Source organism: Megalops cyprinoides, chromosome 6, assembly GCF_013368585.1.
Source record: "Megalops cyprinoides isolate fMegCyp1 chromosome 6, fMegCyp1.pri, whole genome shotgun sequence".
Lineage (NCBI taxonomy): Eukaryota > Metazoa > Chordata > Actinopteri > Elopiformes > Megalopidae > Megalops > Megalops cyprinoides.
Genome location: NC_050588.1, coordinates 30,756,050 through 30,779,173, shown reverse-complemented (window position 1 = coordinate 30,779,173; position 23,124 = coordinate 30,756,050). Strand labels below are relative to the sequence as shown.

Here is a 23,124-nt window from a genome sequence, read left to right as displayed (position 1 = left end):
ATACAAAGTACACTTCCGCTGCATTTACCCACACTTACAATATCAAACCTAAATTTTGCTCATGCCTTTTCATTGGTGTTTTGGAACCATATCACTTGGCAGTCCAGTTAATTGACCAATTATAAAGAGAGCCAGTATTTTTTTTTATTCTAAAATCAGACAATCAGTCTGGAAAATCAGAGGAGTTTATACTCACCTTAGAATTCCTGCTACAGTGTATTAGCCCTTGCCAAGAACACCTTCAACATTATTTTAGAAGACTGGGTCAGAACAAGGTAAAATAGGTTTTACCGAGCCAACAATTTCCTCTTGAGTTAAACAAGAATGATCGAGATGCGAGATTAGACCTGGGGAGTGGGAAAACAAAAACCTCATTACTGTAGGTGGTACTTTAAGACACCATGACATTTAATTCACTGTGAAAAACTGTCAGTTTGATATGATTATACCCTTGTGATCAAAAGCTGCAGTAGGGAAAAAGCCGTCCACGTCTGGTGACTGTAGAGATGTGGCCTGGATTTTGTGTGGTTTAATATGCTGGGGAATGATCAACCAATCTGGGGTCACATGTGGGGTGGAAACCTGCCACAAAAGCTGAGCGAATGGAACATTTAGTGCAGACAGACTAGCTGAATCACAATGTGGTGGACACTGACATCTAGGGGACAGGGGAAAAAATGTCAATCAGGCTTTCAGATCTGTGAAATTGTCCCATAAGGACCTTTACATTTTGCAAATTAGGTTTTTGTTTCAAATGATTTAAGGCTCAATGTAAAGAACGGAAAAAGGAATGATTAGATTTCATAGTAAGCATAAGTAGTGCATGTTTAAAAAACAGGGACTTCTGGACAATGCAAAGCGGTATGAGCTGCAAAGAGAGGGCACGCGTTTTTTCGTTTGTTGTGCAAGACAGACGCAGCTGCCTGCTGCCTAGTTCCAGTCCCACAACAGAGAGAAACTGGTGAGCTGCGGAAGTGAGAGTGAGAGAGAGCAACGTAATGTTTTAGCTCACAGGAAGCTGTGACCTCAGCGCCTGCCCCCCCAGTCTTCCTTATCTGCCATCTCTGCTTTGGTGAACAGGTAGCAAAGAGAGCTTAGGCGGTGCGGGCCACACTGAGTAAGGCTAAGCCTAGAGTATGGGAAAACCTTGCCAGCGGACTCCAATGACAGACACTCGTTTGCTGTCCGTCCTCCACAGATGAACTCGACAGTGGCCTGAGCCCCGCCAACCCCCGCCTACCCTCACTAGCGCCGCCCTTCCTCAGACAGGGCGCGGCGAGGCTGCAGTTGCCTTTTGTCATCATCGGGACTGATCCGGAGTCAGAGCGGGAGACCGAGGGACTCAGAGGTGGAGCGCCACCATGTCCAGGGCCATGGCCTACCAGCACAAGCTGGCGGAGAAGCTGACCATCCTGAACGACAGGGGGGTAGGGGTGCTGATTCGGATGAACCACATCAAAAAGGTGGGTGAGGCGCTGATCGCTCGCGGAGGCCAATGACGCTTTCCTTGTGCAAAAGGGAACTTGTGAGATACTGTCTTTTTGAAACTAAATATTAGCACTTATCACCACAAGCACAGAGTATAAGCGCAGGAGTCAGGGAACTGGTGTATGTGATAAGAGCTCTACAAGCTCTGTGCTCGGAAGCTGTTCTTGGTGTTAAAAATGAACTGTAACAGAAGGAAGACGTGAGGCCTGCCTTCCTTCTTCATTCTGAGGTACACGGCCAAGGCCACAGTGACGGCGCAGACAGCTCATTAAACTATGATAGAGCAGGGTATCAAAGTTATATTAAACCACTTTGTCAGAGGTGTGTTATGGTTCTCATGAGATAGGCACACAGCCACTGAAAAAAAAACAATATTGATATGAATTTATCTGAAGAACCAACAAATTGTTGCTGAGGTTATTATTGTGTTGTTTCTGTTACACTTATTGTGTAAGTGTAATGAAAAGCCAAAGGAGCGTTGGACAATAGCAGTGGTTTTGTGTGCAGTGGCATGTGTGTTTGCATTAAACAGCCGTAGACAGGGTTCATCTTATCGTTCCTTAACTTCATTCTTAAATGCCACAATTATATCGAAAGGGGAAGTTCACACAGGAAGCAGGACTGCTGAGTGTTTGCAAACACCGCAAGGAACTTTACATGCTAACAGCTGCTCAAGTCAAATAGGGCAAAGCCTGTCAGGATATTATTGTGTGTTATTAAAATAGTTCCAGAACTTCCACATTATGCCATCTTGATACACTTAAAAAAACTGTCTGGTTTGCATAAATTAAATGACTGTCTTTTTTGAGTGTGTATTTTTTTCCATTTTCACAAAACAGGAAATCACAAAAGTCAGTGTGTCTTTATAGGGGGGGATTATGAAAACGGTCAAAAGTTTATTACAGTTTGCAACTGTTTTCATGAATCACTGAGTGTTAAAAGGCTACTGCTCCTGAAATGACCTACAGTACGTTACAGTATGAATAGCTCAACTTCTATCACTTCTCAGGCTTCCTGCTTAATATTAAAATTTGTATTTTCAAAAATACTGTTAGCATCCCCCAAAAGCAAAGCAACAGTATCTGATGTTTGCCCAAATGACTACTTTATTCCACGGCTGACGTGTAGCCCATATCTTACAGCGCTGATTAATCCTTTAACTGAAATTAAAACTCACATACTGTACAGCGTAGCATAGTGGTAAGGAGCCAGGCTCGTAACTGAAAGGTTGCTGGTTCAGTCTCCCACTGGGGCACTGCTGCGGTACCCTTGGGCATGATACTTAAACCACCTCTGTAAGTATCCATCTGTATAAATGGATAACATAAAAACTGAAACCTATGCAAGTTGCTCGGGACAAGAGCATCTGCTAAATGACTGTAATGCAATGTAATGGTTTGAATGTGCATAAGTTAAATGGTGCTGCTCACACCTCTCCTCTCAGCTAGTCTGGTGACAAAGCTCCAGTCAGAAAGTCTCACTCAAACGAAAGATGATAAACCACTAAACCCCATGATGCATCACCTCACTGTTGTTCGTTCACTCCAACTCTCTTATCTCAGACCTGCACGGACCCGAAGCTCAGGCCTTCCTTTCTGACAGAAAAGGGCATGGAGTCAGCTGCCAAGTACATCAACAAGAAATTCCCCACCATTGACTTCAGAGGGAACAGTGTAAGTACTCCAAGGAATTCACAGACTTCTATCTTCTGCCTCAAGTATTACAGTATTTATTACAAAACATCCATTACAGAATTTACATTTTTTGCAATACACACTTTCACCTGACAACTATCCACCTGTCACATTCAGAAAGAACAACTAATATCTAATCTTCTAATCTTATATCCGATCATTACTGACTGCAGCAACATCTGACCAGTATCCAGAGGCAAAAGTCTGAGGTTCTTAACGCCCTGACCAGTTACTACCAATCCTTCCAGGACGTGATGGAGTTCAGGGTGAGAACGTCATTACAGTGGGGTCTGTTACAGTGGTGGTTTACAACAGCTACATTTCTAAATATAAAACTGCCGATACGTGTGCTTTTTGATCCCCGCCATGTTTTCACCAAAGACGATCAGTGCCAGAGAAATAGTCTGACAAATGCAACAGATAATATAATGCTGTAGCATAATCAGAAGAGACCCAAAGCAATCATTCTCCTCTCTGCAGTGAGAGTGAATTGCACAGCCCGATTGGACTGAGTGGTACATTGAAAGTCAAGTTCTATACAATGCAATCTCTTTTCTCATTTTTAGGCTATTTCATACAATCTGGGCTGTGGGTAGGATTAGTATTCCTCATAGAAAGCATTTCCATTTCATTCCTCTCTACAGTTTTAATTGCTCTTTCACAAATCATCCTTTCATATCTTTGCTTAGGATCATGTGTATGAGCTCCTCAATACCATTGATGCTTGCCAGTGCTTCTTCAATATCGTGAGTACTGAAAACTGGCATCTCGCAACTGAAACAAAAATCAAGTGATGCAACTACTTTACATGGTTGTTTTTCTAATGTAAGCACTTTATGTAATACACATAAAACAATACACAGAGTGCCGAAATACAGCTAATTTTAATACAATTTAAAATAGTAACACACACACACACATATATATATATATATATATATATATATATATATATGACACATAGTGTCATATATATATGACACTATGCTGTAGGTCTCCTAATATTACTGTACACAGAAAGGATTAAAATAACAAGATAAACTCATCCTCTCTTTAATGTGCCAGACGGTGAACTTTGACTTCACCAAGAAGTACCTGGACCTGATTGTGACCTACACTTCAGTCATTCTAATGCTTTCCCGCATTGATGACAAGAAGGTGCTAGTGGGCATGTACAACTGTGCCCATGAGATGTCAAATGGCAGCAGGTAAACACCGATCACTGCTGCACAGCATCAAAAATCCAACCGACAGACACTGACACCATGACCTTAACACAATCTCCATCTAAAATCACATGCTTCTGACACACACAATGCATTACTGAGTGCTGTATCATACTTTCTATTTTCTTTCACAAGTGACATTATCTAAAATATAGCTATGGTACAGCCTGATCCTTTGACAGTCAATGCTCAGCCCAAAGGGAAGAGAGACTTGGTTAAAGAGCATCACAACTCTCGAAATGTCCACGCTTTTCAAAGATGATTGCTCATTATTACACATAGCTGCTCCCAGACTAACTGCAGCCTAATTGGCCGGAACACAAAGCAGTTCATAGCTTAACCTTTTCAACAATGCACTGAAGCAGTACACTGACATTTCCAATGCAGCCGTTTCAAATAATGTTTACTTTTTTCCCCATTATGACAGAACACTCATTTAGATGAATGGCGTGTTGCGCACGCACGCACGCACAGACACACACACACACAGAAAAAAAGAACATTCCGTTGCCCATCAAATGCCCCTGCAAGCTGTGAGAACTGAATAATGGTTGTAGACCAAACGTGTTTTCTACTCCGTTGTTGTAATGACAAAACAAAGAGCTCCAGAGTATCTTATATGGTTCCCTTTTCAACACTGCCGTTACTTAAAGTCACCTCATGTGGTATGTAATTGATTCAATGACTTCTTGCAGAAAACTGTAACTAATTTCAAGCTGTAATTAGAATTAGATTATTGATTAGAATGAACAGAATTAGATTCTAGAATTAGAATTAGATTAATTAGATGTACATGTCAAATGATAATTCTGTGGGGATGCCATTGATAAAATTTCACTGCACATTAACAGGGGCCATTGTTAACATGTACTGTAGTGTTTCCCCATGGTGACTAGTGATGCTGTTCTGTTCCTGCAGTGACCCTGCTTACCCCCGACTGGGACAGATGTTCCTGGAGTACGATCACCCTTGGAAGAAGCTGACAGAGGAGTTTGGCCCACACACCAAGGTGGGGGGGATGGAGGACCTCTCCTCCTAGGAGGCTGTGGTCATTATGTGTGGTTTTAATGGTGAAAATGGAAGACAATAAGCAACAGTGGAAACTGTAAATAAAAAGTAATGTCCTTCTGTCATGCAATCTCAGTCACTGAGTGAGATTACTTTACAGAGACCCTCCTAGAATACTCCTCCCTTATCCAAAGCAACAGTGGATATTAAATTAGGGAACTGGAGAAACGGCTACATCTACTGGGCATTGGGATCCTGAGATCCTGAGGGTTTTGAAATTCGGTGTGGGGGGACACACAAATCCTATCAAATAAATAAAGCAGTACTACAGGAGGTCAAACACACAGCAGCTGATTAATGATTTTACTTCCTAATCCAGCCTGTAAGTAGTCGTCCAGGTTAAGTAGTCCTCAGCACACCGGCTAATGGTTTTCTCTCCATTCTTCTTCTCCCTCTTCTCCCTGCCTCCCGGTTCTCTCACGCTCCCGCTCTGGGGGTGGGGTGGGGTCAGTCGGTGACGGAGGCTGTGCTGTCACTGCAGATGGTGTACCCGCGCAGGAACCTGCCAGCTGAGCAGTGGCGCAGTGCCCAGCTGCTGAGCCTACTCAGCACCCCCGCCAACATGCTCAGCCCAGCCTGCTGCGACACGGTGCGTACCCCTGCCTCTCTTTTAAACGCGCTCTCTCCCCGGCTCTCTGCGTCGGGTTAACATGCCCCATGCGGCTCGCAGAAATGAAGTGCTCTGATGAGCTATGAACGGAAAGCTTTCTGTCCCCCCCCCCCCTCAGATTCCGTGCGAGTACCTGCCCACGGAAGTGATGGAGCGCTGGATTATTAGTGAGTATCGGCTCTGCTCCCTCACGCAGTCTGTGCGGAATCACAAGTTCGTTCATGCGCAACAAGTTTTTCCCAGTGCAATGTTCTGTTGTGTTGGAAGTCGCTCTTGATAACACCGTCTGCTAAATGAATGTAATGTAACAAGAAGAGAAGCTGTGTGGCGGGTTCATTTCTGAAGCTTTTCTGAATGCCCCTCTCGAGTGTGTGTACATCTTCCCTGACAGTGTCTCTCCTATCCCGCCCCCAACCCTTCCGCAGTCGGGTTCCTTCTGTGTCACAGCAGTTTAAACACCAACCAGCCGTCCCAGGACCTGTGGAAGATGGCCCTGCGCAGCGGCCTGTACATCACGCTCATCCGAGACGAGGCCTTCAACATCCACAAGGTCACAGAGGACTACTTTGACAGCCTTAAAGGGTGTGTAGTGACTTGTACACCTTGTGTTTATGTATTTTACTCATCTGGATCAAGCCTAACATGGGCAGCCAGTGTAATGCTGTAGATTGGACGTCTCACAACTTTGTCTATGTGTGGAAACACCTACATGATAATGTTGATAATCTATCGGTGGATGACACAGTCTGACCTGTGAAAAGCAGAAACTACAGCAATAACTGCATTAAAAGGAATGGACTACTTGAGATAATTAGGAGATTTTAAGATTAAAAGGTGGAACTAAGATTAAAAGGTGGAACTAAAACACCTTAAAGATGATGGAAGCATACAGTCATCTGCTTCGGTAACTTTAAAACGCTCTATTAAACGGACACCACTCTTAGTGGATACAAGTCATCCAGTGAAGATAAACAGTCCCGCAGTGTCATCTTCACTGAATATGCTGTAATTGTCTGAAGGGAAACATGCTTCCCTGCATTTGGGAATTCGTATCTATCGCCCATCTGTTTTTCCCAATCACAATAAGAAAGCATCTGTTGAGCGTAATAGTAATTATGGAAACTCAGAAACGACACACTAGACATCAGTGCAAACGTTCCATGTTTAACTTGGCTTTGGATGACTGATGAGAGATGGACGGAAATGTCCTCTCCAGAAGGTTAGAGTGAAAGCTCCAGTAAGCGTTCACAGACCGCATGAAAGCACATCCTGGTTTTGCAATGCTGATCTGATCATCTCCCCCCCCCACCGAGACACGCTTGGCTTTCCATTTAAAAATGTCTGATAGTGTAGATTTTCAATGTCTCCCATCCCACCTACCCCCTACCAGCACTACATCCCCACAGTACATCTTTCTTTCTTTGTAACAGTTATAGCAAGCGGATTGCAGACATCAAAGAATGCAGGGAACATGCTATAGTCAACTGGTGAGTGTATCACATTATGTAATATCTATGGAAATCTAATGCAGATCTTGCAGATATCAACAATGTGAGATAAAAAACCTCTTCCTAACGCTCTAAAATGAATGTCCTTTTCTGTGTGTGTGTGTGTGTGTGTGTGCGTGTCCATGTGTGTCGCTACGCACATGTGTGTACATCTGTTTGTGGGTGGAAGTGGAGCGATGCACAGAGAGAGAAGGCACTTCTTGCGGAATGCATTAAAAGAACTGTACAAAGTATTAGAGGACGAGCCAGGTCTGCTGGGACCCAAGGTATGTAGCTGTCAGCTAGGAGACCCGTATGTTCCATTTCACCACTTTCATGACTCAACACTGTTGGAATGAATTCTCTCTGCCAGTTAGGCTTTTTCTACTTTCCCCCACACAGAGACAGAAAGGGCAAACCGCCTTATGCTAAAAAAAAAAAGCGAAAACTGATGCTAAAAGAGACCATACTGGTAATCTGCTTCTTGGGTGTCACAGCAGTTGAATGTCTTACAGAAACCTCTGCAGATTTACCACCGTCTCTCTCCCATATCCCCTAAGGCCTTGTTTGTCTTCATGGCGCTGTCATTTTCCCGTGACGAAGTATTCTGGCTCCTACGACACTCTGAGAACGTCCCCAAGACCAAGACCCCTGAAGACTACGTAGACTCGTGAGTTATATATAGACACCTTAAGGGCCATATTTTTATAGTTTCCCCATATTCTCATATTGCTTACATATTTTAGAATCAATCCAAACAGACAATCAAAGCTTTGCAGAAAAGGGCATAGCTTTCATATGACAGAATTTCCAGTCCACTCTGGAAAGAGCAGGCAAAACGTTGTGAAAACACACTAAAAATGTAGTGAGACAAAGGAAATGAAAGGGAATGTTGGACAGAGTGTTTGACTTGGAACTTCATCCTACTCTAAAGGAATAACATGCCAGTCCATTGCAGTGGTCTAGCTCTCCAGTGGCTGTCTATGATGCCTAAGGGACCACTCTTTTCCACCGCTTCACCTCCCCCCTCCCCCCACAAGCCATCTCAGGGAATGCCACTTTTATGCAGTGTTACCCAAATTCCGTATCACTTATGTGGGTAAAAAGCCACCAAAGCAATGGTTAAACCCAACAAGCAAGGCTTAATTACAGTGCATTTTCACTGCTTTTTATGACAGTTGCAGAAAACAGCTTTCATCCAAGAGTTAGAATTATTCTTTATTTATCTGGCACACTGTCTAATCCAGAAAAATTTATGAGACTATAATGGAAGCATGCATTCAATGCATATCACAGGTATAGAACACCCAGAGGGCCAGTATATGAGCATCAAAGCTGAAAAACAAGGGTAAAATACAAGCATAGAATAAGGTCAAAAGAATAAGGTTCATACAGGGGAGTGAGACCACTCCAATCTCATCACTGCAAAGTGCAACTCTCTTTAATCCTACTTTATTTGCACGTGAGAAATTGTGACTGACGTGTGAAAGGTAACGTGCATGGCTATACCCGCTGCAGGCAGATGGCAGAGCTCTTGTTCTACATGGAGAAACTGAGGACTCTGATGCACCAGCACTTTCGTGTGGTGCAGCGTTACCATCTGCAGTACCTGGCCCAATTTGACGCCCTGGCACTGAACGACACGATGCAGGTATAGCACTGTGATGGGGCCCGGGGCCTCCCTTGTGCTGCGACAGAAGATATGACATGTCACACAAACTCCTGTTCCATCGCTGGATCAAGTTCATGTCCACGTCTGAATAAATTTATATCCATTTTCTGACTACTTCATTTTGCTGTGCACACGGACAGGTTAACAGGTGTCAAACAGAAAATGAACACATTGCAAGATGACAGAGGATTGTATTCACAGGATACATTTGTGGGCCTTTGTCTGCTCCTTTCTTTAGAATATGAATGTGTGTCCAGAGGAGGAGTCAGTGCTGATGACATCCTTTGTGTCTGCACTGTCTGCACTCACGATCAAGCAAGGTGAGAGACATAGCCACTATTGCCACATGCTCTGTTCGTCATTGAGTAGTGTAGGTTTATCAGGCACACCTTAGACGCACTACGCACCCTCACTTGTGATGCCCCTTTATGCTTGTGTCTGTCTGCAGTGGAAAATGGAGAGGAGTTTGACTTCAGGGCACTCAGACTGGACTGGTTAAGACTACAGGTATAATCAACACTGTTTTCAGTTTCACTCTCCAGCATTGCTTCTCCAGAATTTGACAACAGACATCTAAATTTGAGTGTGTGCTGCCTCTATGCTTTAGGCATACACCAGTGTGTCCAAAGCCCCACTGCCTCTGAGAGACTATCCCGACCTGGCCAAGATCATGAACATGACAGAGTTCCACACCAGGTTAATGGACGATATGGAAGGGCTTCTTCAGGAAACCTCTGATCTCTCTACACTCTGGTCAGTGTCTATATGTTCTCATCAGCAAAACATTATTCTTCATTCTTACTAGACATCATGCATGGTGTAGGTTTGTGACTTTGCACTGGATTCTAGACCTGAGGTGAGCGGGCTCCAACCCTGTGCAGCTGTTGCACATTTTACAAATAGTGTCTTAATGGATGGTAAAATGTGTACACAATCTAAAACGTACTATATAAAAACCACAATAATTTGTTTTTATAAGTATAAAATTGCACTCTTCAATGCACAATTCAGTGCGTACTGTTTGAATTTCCCAGCTAAGCACTTACAGCTTTGCCTTTTTTTTTTCTTCTTGCGCAGCTTCTACCCGCGTGTGTTTGAGAAGATGTTCTCTCAGAGCAGCGAGGACGTGGCCATGCAGCGATACCTTATTGCATTTCCTCTGGTCTGCTCCCACTTCAACCAATGTGCTCACCAGATGTGCCCAGAGGAGGTCAGTAATGAGCAACTCCTAGCACCCAACCACCATCTGGCCCTAATTTGCAAAAGCAACCGATTTGCAAAGAAAATATGAAACACATTCACTCGCAGTAGACAGAAATGCTAATAGCACTGCTAATAGAAATATGCCCATGTGCTATGAATGGCATGTGAAATAATTTTCAGCCAATTGAAACAAATCTGGGGGACATGCAAAGATTAACCTTTGCTGTGCAACAGACAAACCCTATTAACTAGAAACAAGCCCAAACTTAACAACCTATGATCAAATACACAGGAAGCATTTGTTTGGTTTCAAGGTCTTTCTGTTTTACTGATTTTAGACAGAGGCCATTGAGAAGAGGAGTCTGCGGATCTGTGTGACTTTTCTGGAGGAGATTGCAAAGCAGACCTGCAACGTTGTACTGGAGATATGTGCTGAACAGTGCAATCTGAATGACCAGGTGAATCCAGGATGCGATTTCAAATACCATCCTCTCTGATCTGTATCAACCATCTTCTTATTGCTGAGGAAAATATGAATTGCAAGAATGTCTTGTGAGTACAAAAAGCCAAACCAACAAGTTCAATAATGCTACGTTATGTTCAACAAGGAAACATTTATATACTTCATACCAAGCTGGAGATGAAAAAGGCATATGACTGATTGATATCAGGATGATAACCCCTTTTTTCATAGTGTACATCATTAAATATCGATTACTCTCCTTGTAACAAGCAATCTTCTTTGTTGGAGCTCATGGAGGTAATCAGCCAGTCACACAGCAACCATAAATGAATGAGAAACCATGTTCACGGAATTAATTCAGTTCTAGGCAAGGATGAAAAGGTGTGAAACCGCAGCATGATCTCCATTCATTAACATGCTATGCGAGATCAAACAAGAAACCTTTTTCCAATCGACCATTGGTGGTGAGTAACCACATTTAAACCACAGTATGGAGCTTAAGTTACAGCGGCTGTGTTTTACACTGCGAGGGAAAGAAAGCCCAGTGGTACATTACCAAAAATATTTGGTTTTTATATTTTTACCTTGAACAAACTGGCTTTACTTGGCATTTTTCATTTAACACTAAGTACAAAAAAACCCGATCCTGATTCTTGAAAATGTGTCAAGGAATTCATACAGAAATAGTTCACTGAACCTTTACCTGTTTCCTAGTATGCTGTGTACAAGAAGGACACGGAGTCCCATTGGCAATGACATCAGTGTTGTTAGCTCATAAATATTCAGAGCCTATTTTCACTCACACACTGTATGCACTCCTCTGTAGCTGCTGCCTAAGCACTGTGCTCAGACCATCAGCACTGCTCGCAACAAGAAGCAGAAGAAGCAGGTGCCCAAGAAGGGGGAGGTTCAGAGGGAAAAGCCTGGGGCCGAAAGCCTTAGGAAGGACCGGGCCATCGTCACCAAGTACGCTCAACACAGCCGGCGCTGGCAATGACCACCTCTGAAAACGCTCAACATACAGACCCCACGGCAATGATCACTCCTTAAAACACTCAACATACAAACCACACAGGCAACAATCACCACTCAAAATACTCAACACATGGATCCCACAGATGAGAAACACCACTGAAAACGCTCAAAACGCAGGCCCCATGGGCAAGAACCACCCCTTGAAATGCTTTGCTTACCAAACTCAGACAATCATTTACACAGCCATGTGTTCAGCTGTTTTTCAGCCTACTTACTTAAGAGATAAAAATGAATGGATGGAAAAGCATAACTGCCAGCAAAAGTCAAGCCAGCTATAATTTGTGAAAGGGCTTAGACCAGCAGTCATTCTTTCTCTCTCTCTCTCTCTCTCTCTCAGCATGGACAAGCTGCACCTGACTCTGTCAGAACTGTGCTCCTCCTTCAGCCAGTACAGTCAGCTCACCGTTTGGAATCATATCGTCATCCCCACCGAGTTCCTGGTCTCGCAGCTGGAGACACGCCTCACCAAGTACTGTGTCCTCCTCTTCCTCCTCCTCCTCCTCCTCCCCACCCCTCTCTCCTCAGCCCTCACTCTTTCATGAGCCTTCCAGACTGAGGCCTTCGTGAAAGTTTAGCTGCCCTTAAGTACTCCAAAACAGGACAAATTCACATATTTGTTTTTATACAACACAAGACTGGTTCATATTACAGCAGGTAACATGGCAAAACAAGAACATTTAACCGGATAATCTGATTCACACCTGAGATTAAAAACAAAACAGAGCAAAACAAGAAAACTGCTTATCGCAGCAATAAAAACATGTCAACATATGATGTCAAACTCATGCCATACTGGTGTAAGAAGTGTCGTTTTTCAAAGAAATTAGTCCACAGGTGCTCCAAACTATGATAGATAAAAAAAGTAAACAGTAGGTAGCAGTTTTAATGAACCATTAATTAAATGCTCCTGGGGGCGTTGCACCATCTAAACAGCTAAACGTTTTTAAGTTAAAATGGAAGGAAACTATGGTGCGTTTTAGAACATCCCACCTTCCTTTGGGAGTTTTCCAGGCTACAGCAGCACCACGTAAAATCAAGTATAGTAGGCAGAGTGCAGGTTGTTAAGAAATTAGCTTTCACAGCAAAAAATAACCTAACTGAGCTTAAAAGAAATATATCACTCATTTAAATATATGCTGTAAGAAAAGCAAAGTATACCAATTCTGTATGTAGGCAAAATATATTTGGCATCAATTTAATTAATGTATCATTCCTGACTTGACCGTTATTTGCTAGAGTTACTTGCTTTTACATGATGCTACACCACCACATTACTCTTAGAGATGATTAGGCACAGAGGATGAGGTGATTCAATCTGTCGGATGCCAAGTAATGACCAATGAGCCCTGCTTGAGAGCTCTAGAGAGCAATGCTTTTGGGTCATTGGTGTGTTGGAGGCTGGACTAAGCTGGTGCATTGTTGTTCACTCCCTGGGATGTTTATAGCCGGTCATCTCTAACCTGTTATGTAATGTTCCAGCCAAATAGGCCGCAATCTGGGATACCATGAATCACAACACCCTGTCAAGACAAAGCAATCGCTATGCACCACCTACGGGGCTGTTTTTAGGAACTGGCAGGCCCTCTGTATCGGAAATCCCAGGCTGCACCATCTCACGTATCAGCAGTTAAAAACTGAGGAGGCGGCTACATGGCCTTTGTTTGCTGCCATGATGACCACACACGGGCATTTTGCTCACCAGTGTTCACTGAGGTAGCAGAAAGAGATTGTGGCAGCAGTACCTCAGTCAGACAAACCAGCAGCGAGACTATGTCCCCTTGAGCAAGTCAAGGCTTTTTGCTGTGCATGCATGCTGAACAATACACAGACATCTGTGTTCCAGACACCAATTTGACAGGAAGTTTGACAGTTTGGACAGAAGTGTCAGGCCACTACCCAATTTCATTTTAAGTGATCAAAGGCATGACACTGATGAGTACTTTGTTGTCCCAACCATATTATCCCCTGTAGTTATAGATATACTGAGTGCCAAATGGCCCGATACCTAACTACTTACAAACAAATAAGTGCTGTGTCTGTTGCCAAACTCACCACATATTTTGCAAATGAAAGCAGAAGTTTGTATCCGGATAAATGCATTATGACTCAGGGCCTGGGGAGAAATTATCCTTATTATCTGGGCAGTTATAGCACTAGTGATAAGAAGAAGGACTGGTCACTTGTAACCAAAAATAGCTTAGAAAAATATGGCTTGTCCTTCATTCAGCCAACAACAATTAGCTAACACTGTTGTTCCATTTTAGATTAATAAAGATGTCCGTTGTAAGTGCCTTGTAACCACTGGTAGCATATACATTAGCTTAACATTCTCTGTCTCAGTTTGGTACAGTCCACAGATGGTAATGTGGTATTTTACACGCAAATTTAGATCTCATTCAGAAATTTTGGTTCCCCATGTATGGTGTCACATTTTTTAACTGTTAAACTAACTGAAATTAAGATCACATGATAAATACAGGTCTGTGTTACAACATCTAAAACATTCACTGTAACATACCATGTACTTCAAGTCCAGCATGGTTTGGATGCCCTATGGAATGCATTCATGGAAAAATTGTTACTTTCTGACCTATAAAACAAAGCCATTACAAACCTACTTTGGCTGTCCACAGTCTCCAGTGCAACAAAATTAGGAAGTGTCAATGTAGTGTTATCAGTCATACTGTGACTGATTATATTTATAGATACAGAAAGTATGTACAGTAAATTTCTGAAGCCCCACTCCCAGGGGGAAAGGTGTAACAGTGTAAAATGGTTCACTAACCTTGCAAAGGACCGCTTGTCATGAATCACTGATCCCATGCTGTTCACAGAATCATTGCGCAAATGGCCAATTACAACCAGACCACCCAGGAGATCGCTCGACCCTCTGACCTGCTGGCAGGGATCAAGGCCTACACCGCCAGCCTACACACCCTGTCCCGCTACATTAATGTTGACATCACACGGCTGGTGAAGAGTGTTCTGCTGCAGCAGACCCAGCCACTGGACAGCCAGGGCGAGCAGACCATCACCACCCTCTACACCAACTGGTTAGAGCCGTTACTCATTACGCGCACACACACACACACACACATCAACACAACTACACACACAGTACACACATGCATACATGCACTACCAAAAGATCTAAAGAATAGACTACCACTTGGTTTAGAAATATTTATGGTTTATTTTTTGTATACTACTACTGTCATCTTAGATTTGCCACCTGTAAGTTATTCTTAAATCTCACAGAAGGTAAAAAATGCACTACAATGACACTTTCACTTCATATTCACTAACTACATATAACCTGTATTCACCACACAGTACTTTGGATTAATACTCCACAATTTCTGTAGGTACCTTGAGGGTCTTCTCCGACAGGCCAGCAGTGCTATGATTGTCCACTGTCCCACCATGCACTGCTTTGTAAACCAGCCCACTGACAACGAGCAAACCTTCAGAGCAGAGGAGTACTCCGACATCCCTGGTGAGAACACTTTCACTGTTGCCACAGGTTCTGAGTTAGCTATATATTTTTTACATTATATTCAGCTGAACTGGTCTAGCAATTAATAGTCTTAATCCACAGAGTACAATTTACCCTCTGTGTTTTATTAAAAAAAGCTACTGGCAAATTAATCCTTATTGAATGAGAGGGTGATTATTCTCATGCTGGAAACCACAACATATGTTTAATACAGCTGTATAGTTCACCTGCAATATGGTACTGTCTGTAGGTTCTCTTGGCACTGACCGGTCCACATCAACCAGTGCCATGAGAACAGTACAACTGAGTTTCTTAATTTTCAGGACTTTTTTTCTGTTCTCAGACCACTACAGACTTATTGCATGGCTGTGTTTATTATTGTATTGCTTTGTTCCTTTTGCTGTGCACATTCCAATTTCCAGTTTTCCATGTACAGTATTTATCTGGCCTCAATAGACAATGTTTGCATAAGAGGCATGTTACAATTAGTTAAACCTAATCCACATTAAAAAGGTCGTCATGAATCTATTTAACAAAAGGCAAAATTTGTATTTTAAATCTAGCATTTAAGCTCAGAGTGTGCACTACTGTTCTGCTCACCAATATAATGCAAACTGCTCAGCTATTTTTGAACTTATTGACCAGACTTTTTTTCTTTTCTGCCTTTGTATAATTAGCCTACCTATAAATAACTAGACAGCTCATCACTCAAGACAGATAACAAGTGAAACAGTGAATGGAAAAAAAAAATGCCCCCATATGTCTTAAAACAACACCTCTTCAGCAAGTGAAACCTTAAAGTTTTCATTTTGAATCAGACCAACTCAGTGACTGCAAAAATAATCACACTGTGTGCACAACAAATATGAATGAGATCTGCGTTATGTGCTAAACAAACACCTGTATATCACTGCCACTTCACACAGCCCTCTCAAATGCTTAATTCATCTCTCTCCACTTGAGAGGATGCTAAGCACAACACATTCTCTCAGCCCACACAGAGCCGAGTGCAGAGATTTTCTCATTCCGTTTTGCTTCCATTCATCCCATGTATTCTCGCATACCGCCGTGAGCAGCTGGTTCAGCTCCCTATCGTCGTGTGCAGTATCTGATCACAGCCTATTTTGCCACAAGGGCCAGAAGTCCTCTGGAGGAGGCGAGTGGGTATAAATTACAGCCACTAATGTGAAACGCATCCCTGAGTGGTGCTCTGGAGAAGAAGCCACCTTCAGGGCCTTTTCAGGGGCAGGATTCTCTGCTACGGGCGGGCCAAATTGCATAACATTACTCTACTTGGCATGAATCTGACCTAAAGCATCCCCTCCTGCTCTCCACCCCCCGCCCACCTTCAGAGAGGCGACACAGGAATTTATGGTGTAATTAAACCCATCTGTATTCCTATTCATTGCTTGGCTCGGTGTAAAGAGAGGTAAAGGGCTAAACACCCACTGATCTTCCATATCACATACCATACCACATATATTTATAAATGCTAGTGATGAAACATATACTTTCCACTCACAGTGAAGCTGTGTGCCTCCTCATTTTATACATTTATCTCACAGTATTACATTATATTACATGCATTTAGCAGGTCATCTTATCCAGAGTGACTCCCCGCACAATAGAACATAAGTGTATCCTCTCGAGTTAAATAAGCGACAGTGTCAGACTAGGCTAATAACACTGTCAGACCAGTGAGTGTGAGCATAACACCATTCAAGCCCTACCACAAGCTAGCTAAGTGCAACCAGCTTGAATCAGATGCTTCATTTGAATGTAAAGCATTATGCATGGGTATTTTTCCTCTTTGATATATAAGCAGCATCAAGGTCCGATTATTTTGTGTAAAGTGGATAGCAAAAGTAATGGCCCGTATGGGGCTTGAACCCGTGACCTTGGCGTTATTAGCACCACACTCTAACCAGCTGAGCTAACCGGCCTGCCTTCCTCTCTCCTGTCCAGAGCTGCAAGCCCTGGCAGAGTTGATTGGCCCATATGGGTTGAAGTTCCTGGGGGAGAATCTGATGTGGCATATTACCTCACAAGTCAGCGAGCTGAAGGTAATATTTCACTACCTGACAATGTTCAGTCCTCCCCCCCTTGTTCAACCACAGTGATTAGAGTCCACATGATATCAATATTGAGATTTGTAGCTGGCAAACATCATGACTTCTATTTTCTTGCTGTTCAGAAACTTGTGATTGAGAACATGGACATTCTAGTGCAGATGAGAGCCAACTTTGATAAGCCAGAGGTAATGACCAATCTGCAGAGGAGACTACCAGGTAAGGGGAAAGGTGGGGAGAAAGCAGCAAAACATAATGTGTTTTAAGTGGTTCTTAGCTGAATGTCCTGCTTATTGAATGGTTTTCCCGATGAATCAAATGACCTACCATAATGCAAGCCACTCACCATTTTTTTAAATAAAAAGCCTTCTCTGAAATACAGTCATTTTGGTATTCTTCTCCAGCATCTGATAGCGTCCTGAAGAGAATGACCATCATTGGTGTGATCCTCTCCTTCAGGGCTATGACACAGGACATGCTGGGAGATGTATGTATATGCCACCTTCACAGCATTTCTGAATCCTTGTCATTGAACTTAAATTAACAAAGACATACACTGGTTTGTCTGTAATGAGAATGAAGATTAATAATGTGAAGACCTACTACTAACAGTAGTATATCAAAAACACAAATGTGTTTCAATCTTGTGTGCTTGGTATCTTCCCAAAGTACTCATGTCATTTGCATATTCAATAAATCTTCACCTGTGCAAGAGGATCTCATTTTTATTAGCATTCATTTTAAACCTAAACACAACAATTTATTTGATAAATGGGAACCATTTTTAATACAGAGCAGTCCCCTCTCCTTATATGACTGTATCATTAGAGGAACCAATTGTCTTGTGATCCTTTTGTGGTATTGTGTTTTTTTCTAGATTATGCACAGGCATTGTCCATACCTCATGGGTCCAATCGAATCTCTTCGGAACTTTGTCTCTCCTGAAACAGACATCAAGGTAAACCTTACTTTCAACCAGTTCAAGGTTTTTTTCAACAAGTGAATGTGGAGGCAGGTCCTAGCGTGCAAAGAAAAACTACATTTGAAACCTAGAAATAATGTATTTCCATTGCTGTGGGGAAACTATACTTTGTATCCCCTACGTTTTGATTTGCATGCATTGAATACGCTACACTAAGCCTGTTTAAGATGTTAAAAAAAATCAATACTTTGATAATATGCCTTTGTGGCCACTTTTTAAAAAGTCCCTACTTCTGTCTGAACCTCAGCCCTTGAAACGAGCAAGATAAAAAATCTTGTCTGGCTAAATGGACCTACTTAACCCCTGATGACGTCAGGAGGGGTTAGGGACTGATGAGACACACTGAGATCTTATCTGCTGCTTGTCAGCTAAAACCACAAAAACATCGGAAAGATTCTGCACGGTGACTTGCAACAAAGACGCCGGCCGCACAATGAATGACACTTATTTTCACAGTGTGATTTCTTGCCTTTGTTCTGTTTGTGCCAGGGCTGATCGCTTAAATATTTAGCATCTTGTGCTTTGTGTAGGTGACTCTCAGTGTATTTGAGCTGGCCTCTGCAGCAGGCTTGTCCTGTGATATCGATCCCGCCCTTGTCACCGCCATTGGCAGCATGCGCACAGGTAAATACCTGGGGGCCAACAGGGAGGGGAGCGTAAAGACTTAAAACCTGTTAAAGTGTAACATTCCTCAATACCCAACACACATTACAATAGGACTTTTCAGTCATTGATTAAATCGCCCTGCCAGATAATTCATCTGTCGATGAGGACTACAAGCTGGCCTGTCTGCTACTGGTGTACATTGCAGTGTCGCTGCCAAGCCTGGCACTCGACCCCAATTCTTACTACAGCCGTGAGAATGGAGGTAAGATCTGGCTACACCCCATGTTAAACACACTGTTTTGCCTACCACACTTTACAAATCCACACCACAGTGAATCCTACAACACCACCTCTGTTTACCTGACAGATTCTATTGTCTCAAACCCCAAACCCCATACAGCACAACTTAAATTGTGATAAACATGTTTTTGGAGAGAACTTTATTTACAGACGTCTAGTGCTGACGTGCATTCATAAAGTTAGTGTTGGCTTCTTGCCTGTTGACCCCAGCTATTTGGCTTGGAGCCTAAATAAAAAGTTAAGATCAACAAATACCCAGAAAACCAGAGGGTGGCATTTTTCACATGCAGTACTGCCTTTTCCCTCCAGTTTCTTTCATACAGTTGTAGAAGTGAGTATGTGTGACACACTAATTTAGTAGGTCCCAATGAACCAGATGCTTTCAATTCTGTAACTGCACGCTCTCTTTTTTTTCCATTCTATATGTTATATTGATATCCCACACATTTCACTGTCACTCTCCTTTTCTCACAGGGCACCAGAATAACATCCACTGTCTGGCCACCGCCATAAACCAGCTGGCTGCAGCCATGTTCACTGTCCAGAACAAGAACATTGAGCAGCACTTGAAAGAATTCCTCTTGGTCTGTTTCGTTCCTTAAATGATCATTTGGCAAATGCATTTGGCAATTTGGCCATGCTAATGTCATCCAATTACACAGAAGTGGTGGATATTTAATCCTTGTTAACACTATTGTATGGATTATGTCCCCTGGTTTTCCCCTGTAGGTGGCATCTTCCACGCTGTTGCAGCTGGGTCAGAATGTGGAGAGAGTTGAAAGCAAAAACAGAGACTCCATTTACCTTCTCCTGCACTTGGTGAGCTTTTCCTCTTCTCCATCTCAGAACTGGTTTTACAGTAACGCATAAGGCTGAATCTTTTGTATGTCAGTTCTGAATACACTGCAGATGATGTGCTGTGTAACTGAGTAGATATTTCACCAGGAAAAATAAATAATACAACATTAAAATGCAGCAGTGGATCATCTATTAGTTAATTAACCCGATGAATGTGTTTTGTTTTTTTTTTCTTCAACTTTGCCCCCTGCTATGAATTCAGCACTCATGGAGGCAATGCTTCTATGCTCCTTAACTCCCATGCATCAGAAACGAGGGTCCAAAGCCACTGTCTTTTGCACATGCATTATTCCTTCTTAGTAATAATGTTTATGATTCTTTGTGTCATCCTGACTTGTGTTTTTGACTTGTTCTCCTTACCCCGTGCTTGTCCTTGTTTCTTAGATAGTGGAGGAGTCCCCCTTCTTGAGCCAAGACATGCTGGAGAGCTGTTTCCCATATGTCCTGCTACGCAACGCCTACAGAGATGTGTACAGAGCTTCCATCATTACTATGGGTGGACCCTGAAAAGGCCCCTTTCTTTCACTTATAAGATCTTAAACAAAGTACACAAAGCAGAAGAAAACTTAAAACAAGCCTTTTTTTCCCCAGAGATGCAGTCAAACTCACTAGAGTTGTTTGTAAGCAATTAACATTTGTGAAACTTCCAACTGCTTTTCAATAAAAAAAAAGCTTAAAACTTCCAAATACCACTGAACATTTTTCAGTTGTTAACAGAGATGTACAGATTGCAGCTGAAACCCTCAAAAGAGAAAAACTGTTCAGACCGCCTTGTTTGTAAACCGATCCTTCCCGATGGCACAAGGTCACCTCCATTCTCCCTCTTGTCCCCCCCCTCTCTCCACCCGTGGGGAGGGTTGGCAAGCTGGGGAGCTGGGGGGGGGCTCCATTACCTTTGCTTCAGGTTGTGTGTGACCTCCCAGCGGTGTGTGTGCGCCGGTTAGGGCCTCTGCGCACACAGAGGAAGCAGCCCGCCTGCACGCGTGTTGGGAGGCATTAACGCCGCGGCTCGTCCCCAGCCCCGGGGGGTGGAACCTGAGCGCTGTGACGCACATCAGGCCGGGGCCAAGTGGGTTTTCTGCATCTGCGGAGATGCGAGTTCACGACCCCGCACTCACGACGGCGAAAATATAGGCTAAAGCTGACTAGCTACTTTAAAGGTCTGCTACATTGGTTTCGGTACTGAAAAGTACACTTCTGTTAAAATCGCACACATTGAAACCACCAGTAGCACCCAGCTGCAATATAAAAGTGTAAAAAGGAGAGAGATAAAGAGAGTGAGAGGAAGAGAGGAGGTGAGATTTTTTTTGGGTGCAATAACATTAACAATAACAACTCTTTGTCAGCACAACCAGCACAATGCATTGAGTAACAGAGGTCTGTGAACTGTCAGCCACAGAATTCATATAGCAGGTAGGTAGATAATATGGCTTTTTCTGTATAAACCCAGAAGCCTGACATAAAGCATCAGATTTCTTCTGTATTCTTCTGTTGCTGTTCTCTTTGGTGTGCAATTTAACAGGTACACCTGTGCGCTTCTCTCAAACAGAACACTTTTTCCTCATTCCACAGTGAATTTGTCCTCCAGAGGTGCTGATGACGATTATTAGCAGGGGCACAGGCTAAATAAAGCCGTCTATTGCAGGCAGAGGTGATGACTTTTTCACCAAGAGAGCAACGTCAGGCTCAGAGCCTCAGGACCTAAACCCACACAGGCTGCCTGACAGGCAGACTGAAGACAAGATAGGGCATGAAGCCAGTATACTGCAGACTACCGACCCAATATATCAGCCTGGAGACATGGAAGACTACGTTCATATTGTAAGAACTATCTTCATTTTAACAATATTTATTTATTTCATGTAGGAATACCTTGTATTGTTTTTAGGGTTTGGAACTGTGTTCTTGTTGGTAGAAAGTAGTGTGGTAAATGTAGTCAGGAAGAAAGCTTGAAATAAGATGAAACCAGATTTGTTAAGCTTGTTATGAGATAAAACAACGACTCTCTTACAAAACCTCTCTTATAAACTGATTTACTGTAAAAGTCAAACTTATGCATTTATTTAAACACAGGAAAAATAACATCTAGACAAGCACAAACTACTAGGCACAAAGTCCCATGATGGCTCATGGACAAATGATAGGGGAAAAAAAGATTTACTTTGTCAGAGGCCAAATCTGTCAAATAAAAAAGGAACTAGACGAAGAAATACGCTGGAAGTGCACTGAGGTCAGCTACTGGACAGAGATTTCAGAGGAAATACCAATAGCTGTGCATCCCTTAGTCAGAGGGAAAAAGCAGGCAGAGAGAAATCTACCAACTTGGGCATATTCTGTTGGGGGGAGAAGGGCTACAGGATACGTCACATAGTGAAGATTAAATTTAGCCAGTCACCGTCAAAAAGATTGCACTGGGAGCTTTTAACCATGAGCACGGTGTTCCCATCAAGAGGAACACTGGTCTTCAAATGTGAAATAGGATTTTCATGAACTCATGCAAAGCAGATAGGAACGCACACTTACACTTTACACCTCAGGATACAAGAGCAATAATATACTGAAAAATGTGGGAACACTGCGATGTTGTAAAATTTATTTACTTGAACATCCCTCACACAGAACAGATCGAAGCACAGACACAAAGAGCAAATAAGCTTTTACAGTGACACTAAGTCATGTCAGAAGTGTAAAGTAAAGCGCTAGTGAATTAATTAATCTGACTCCTTATTTAGAGGATAGCACTTTAGTGTAGCTTGCTAAGACCAACCCAGTTTCAGAAACCTGGATTTCTTAAAGGCTCTAGTTATATAGTGCTTTTCAGGTATCCTATGGTAACTTGGCAATACAGTCACATGGTCATACAGCTT

General features: G+C 42.7%; 1 protein-coding gene and 1 non-coding gene across 2 annotated transcripts; one reads left to right on the top strand and one right to left on the bottom strand.

Annotated features, from left to right (window-relative positions):
• The first annotated feature begins 1,070 nt into the window (after positions 1 to 1,070).
• On the top strand, positions 1,071 to 20,846 carry nckap1l (NCK associated protein 1 like). Its single transcript, XM_036531006.1, has 31 exons — positions 1,071 to 1,463; positions 3,051 to 3,161; positions 3,356 to 3,448; positions 3,872 to 3,928; positions 4,248 to 4,390; positions 5,327 to 5,417; positions 5,928 to 6,065; positions 6,205 to 6,253; positions 6,512 to 6,668; positions 7,517 to 7,573; positions 7,764 to 7,860; positions 8,134 to 8,243; positions 9,092 to 9,224; positions 9,484 to 9,565; positions 9,694 to 9,752; positions 9,853 to 9,998; positions 10,323 to 10,455; positions 10,787 to 10,906; positions 11,738 to 11,877; positions 12,284 to 12,415; positions 14,781 to 14,999; positions 15,312 to 15,442; positions 17,408 to 17,505; positions 17,637 to 17,730; positions 17,916 to 17,998; positions 18,389 to 18,469; positions 19,024 to 19,117; positions 19,245 to 19,361; positions 19,874 to 19,983; positions 20,129 to 20,218; positions 20,642 to 20,846. Exons 1-31 carry the CDS (start codon positions 1,362 to 1,364, stop codon positions 20,762 to 20,764), a joined length of 3,390 nt encoding a protein of 1,129 aa, XP_036386899.1. The 5' UTR covers positions 1,071 to 1,361; the 3' UTR covers positions 20,765 to 20,846.
• Positions 17,312 to 17,385, bottom strand: trnai-aau. Its single transcript has one exon. It is a non-coding gene; the product is annotated as a tRNA-Ile (tRNA).
• Positions 20,847 to 23,124: the final 2,278 nt, after the last annotated feature.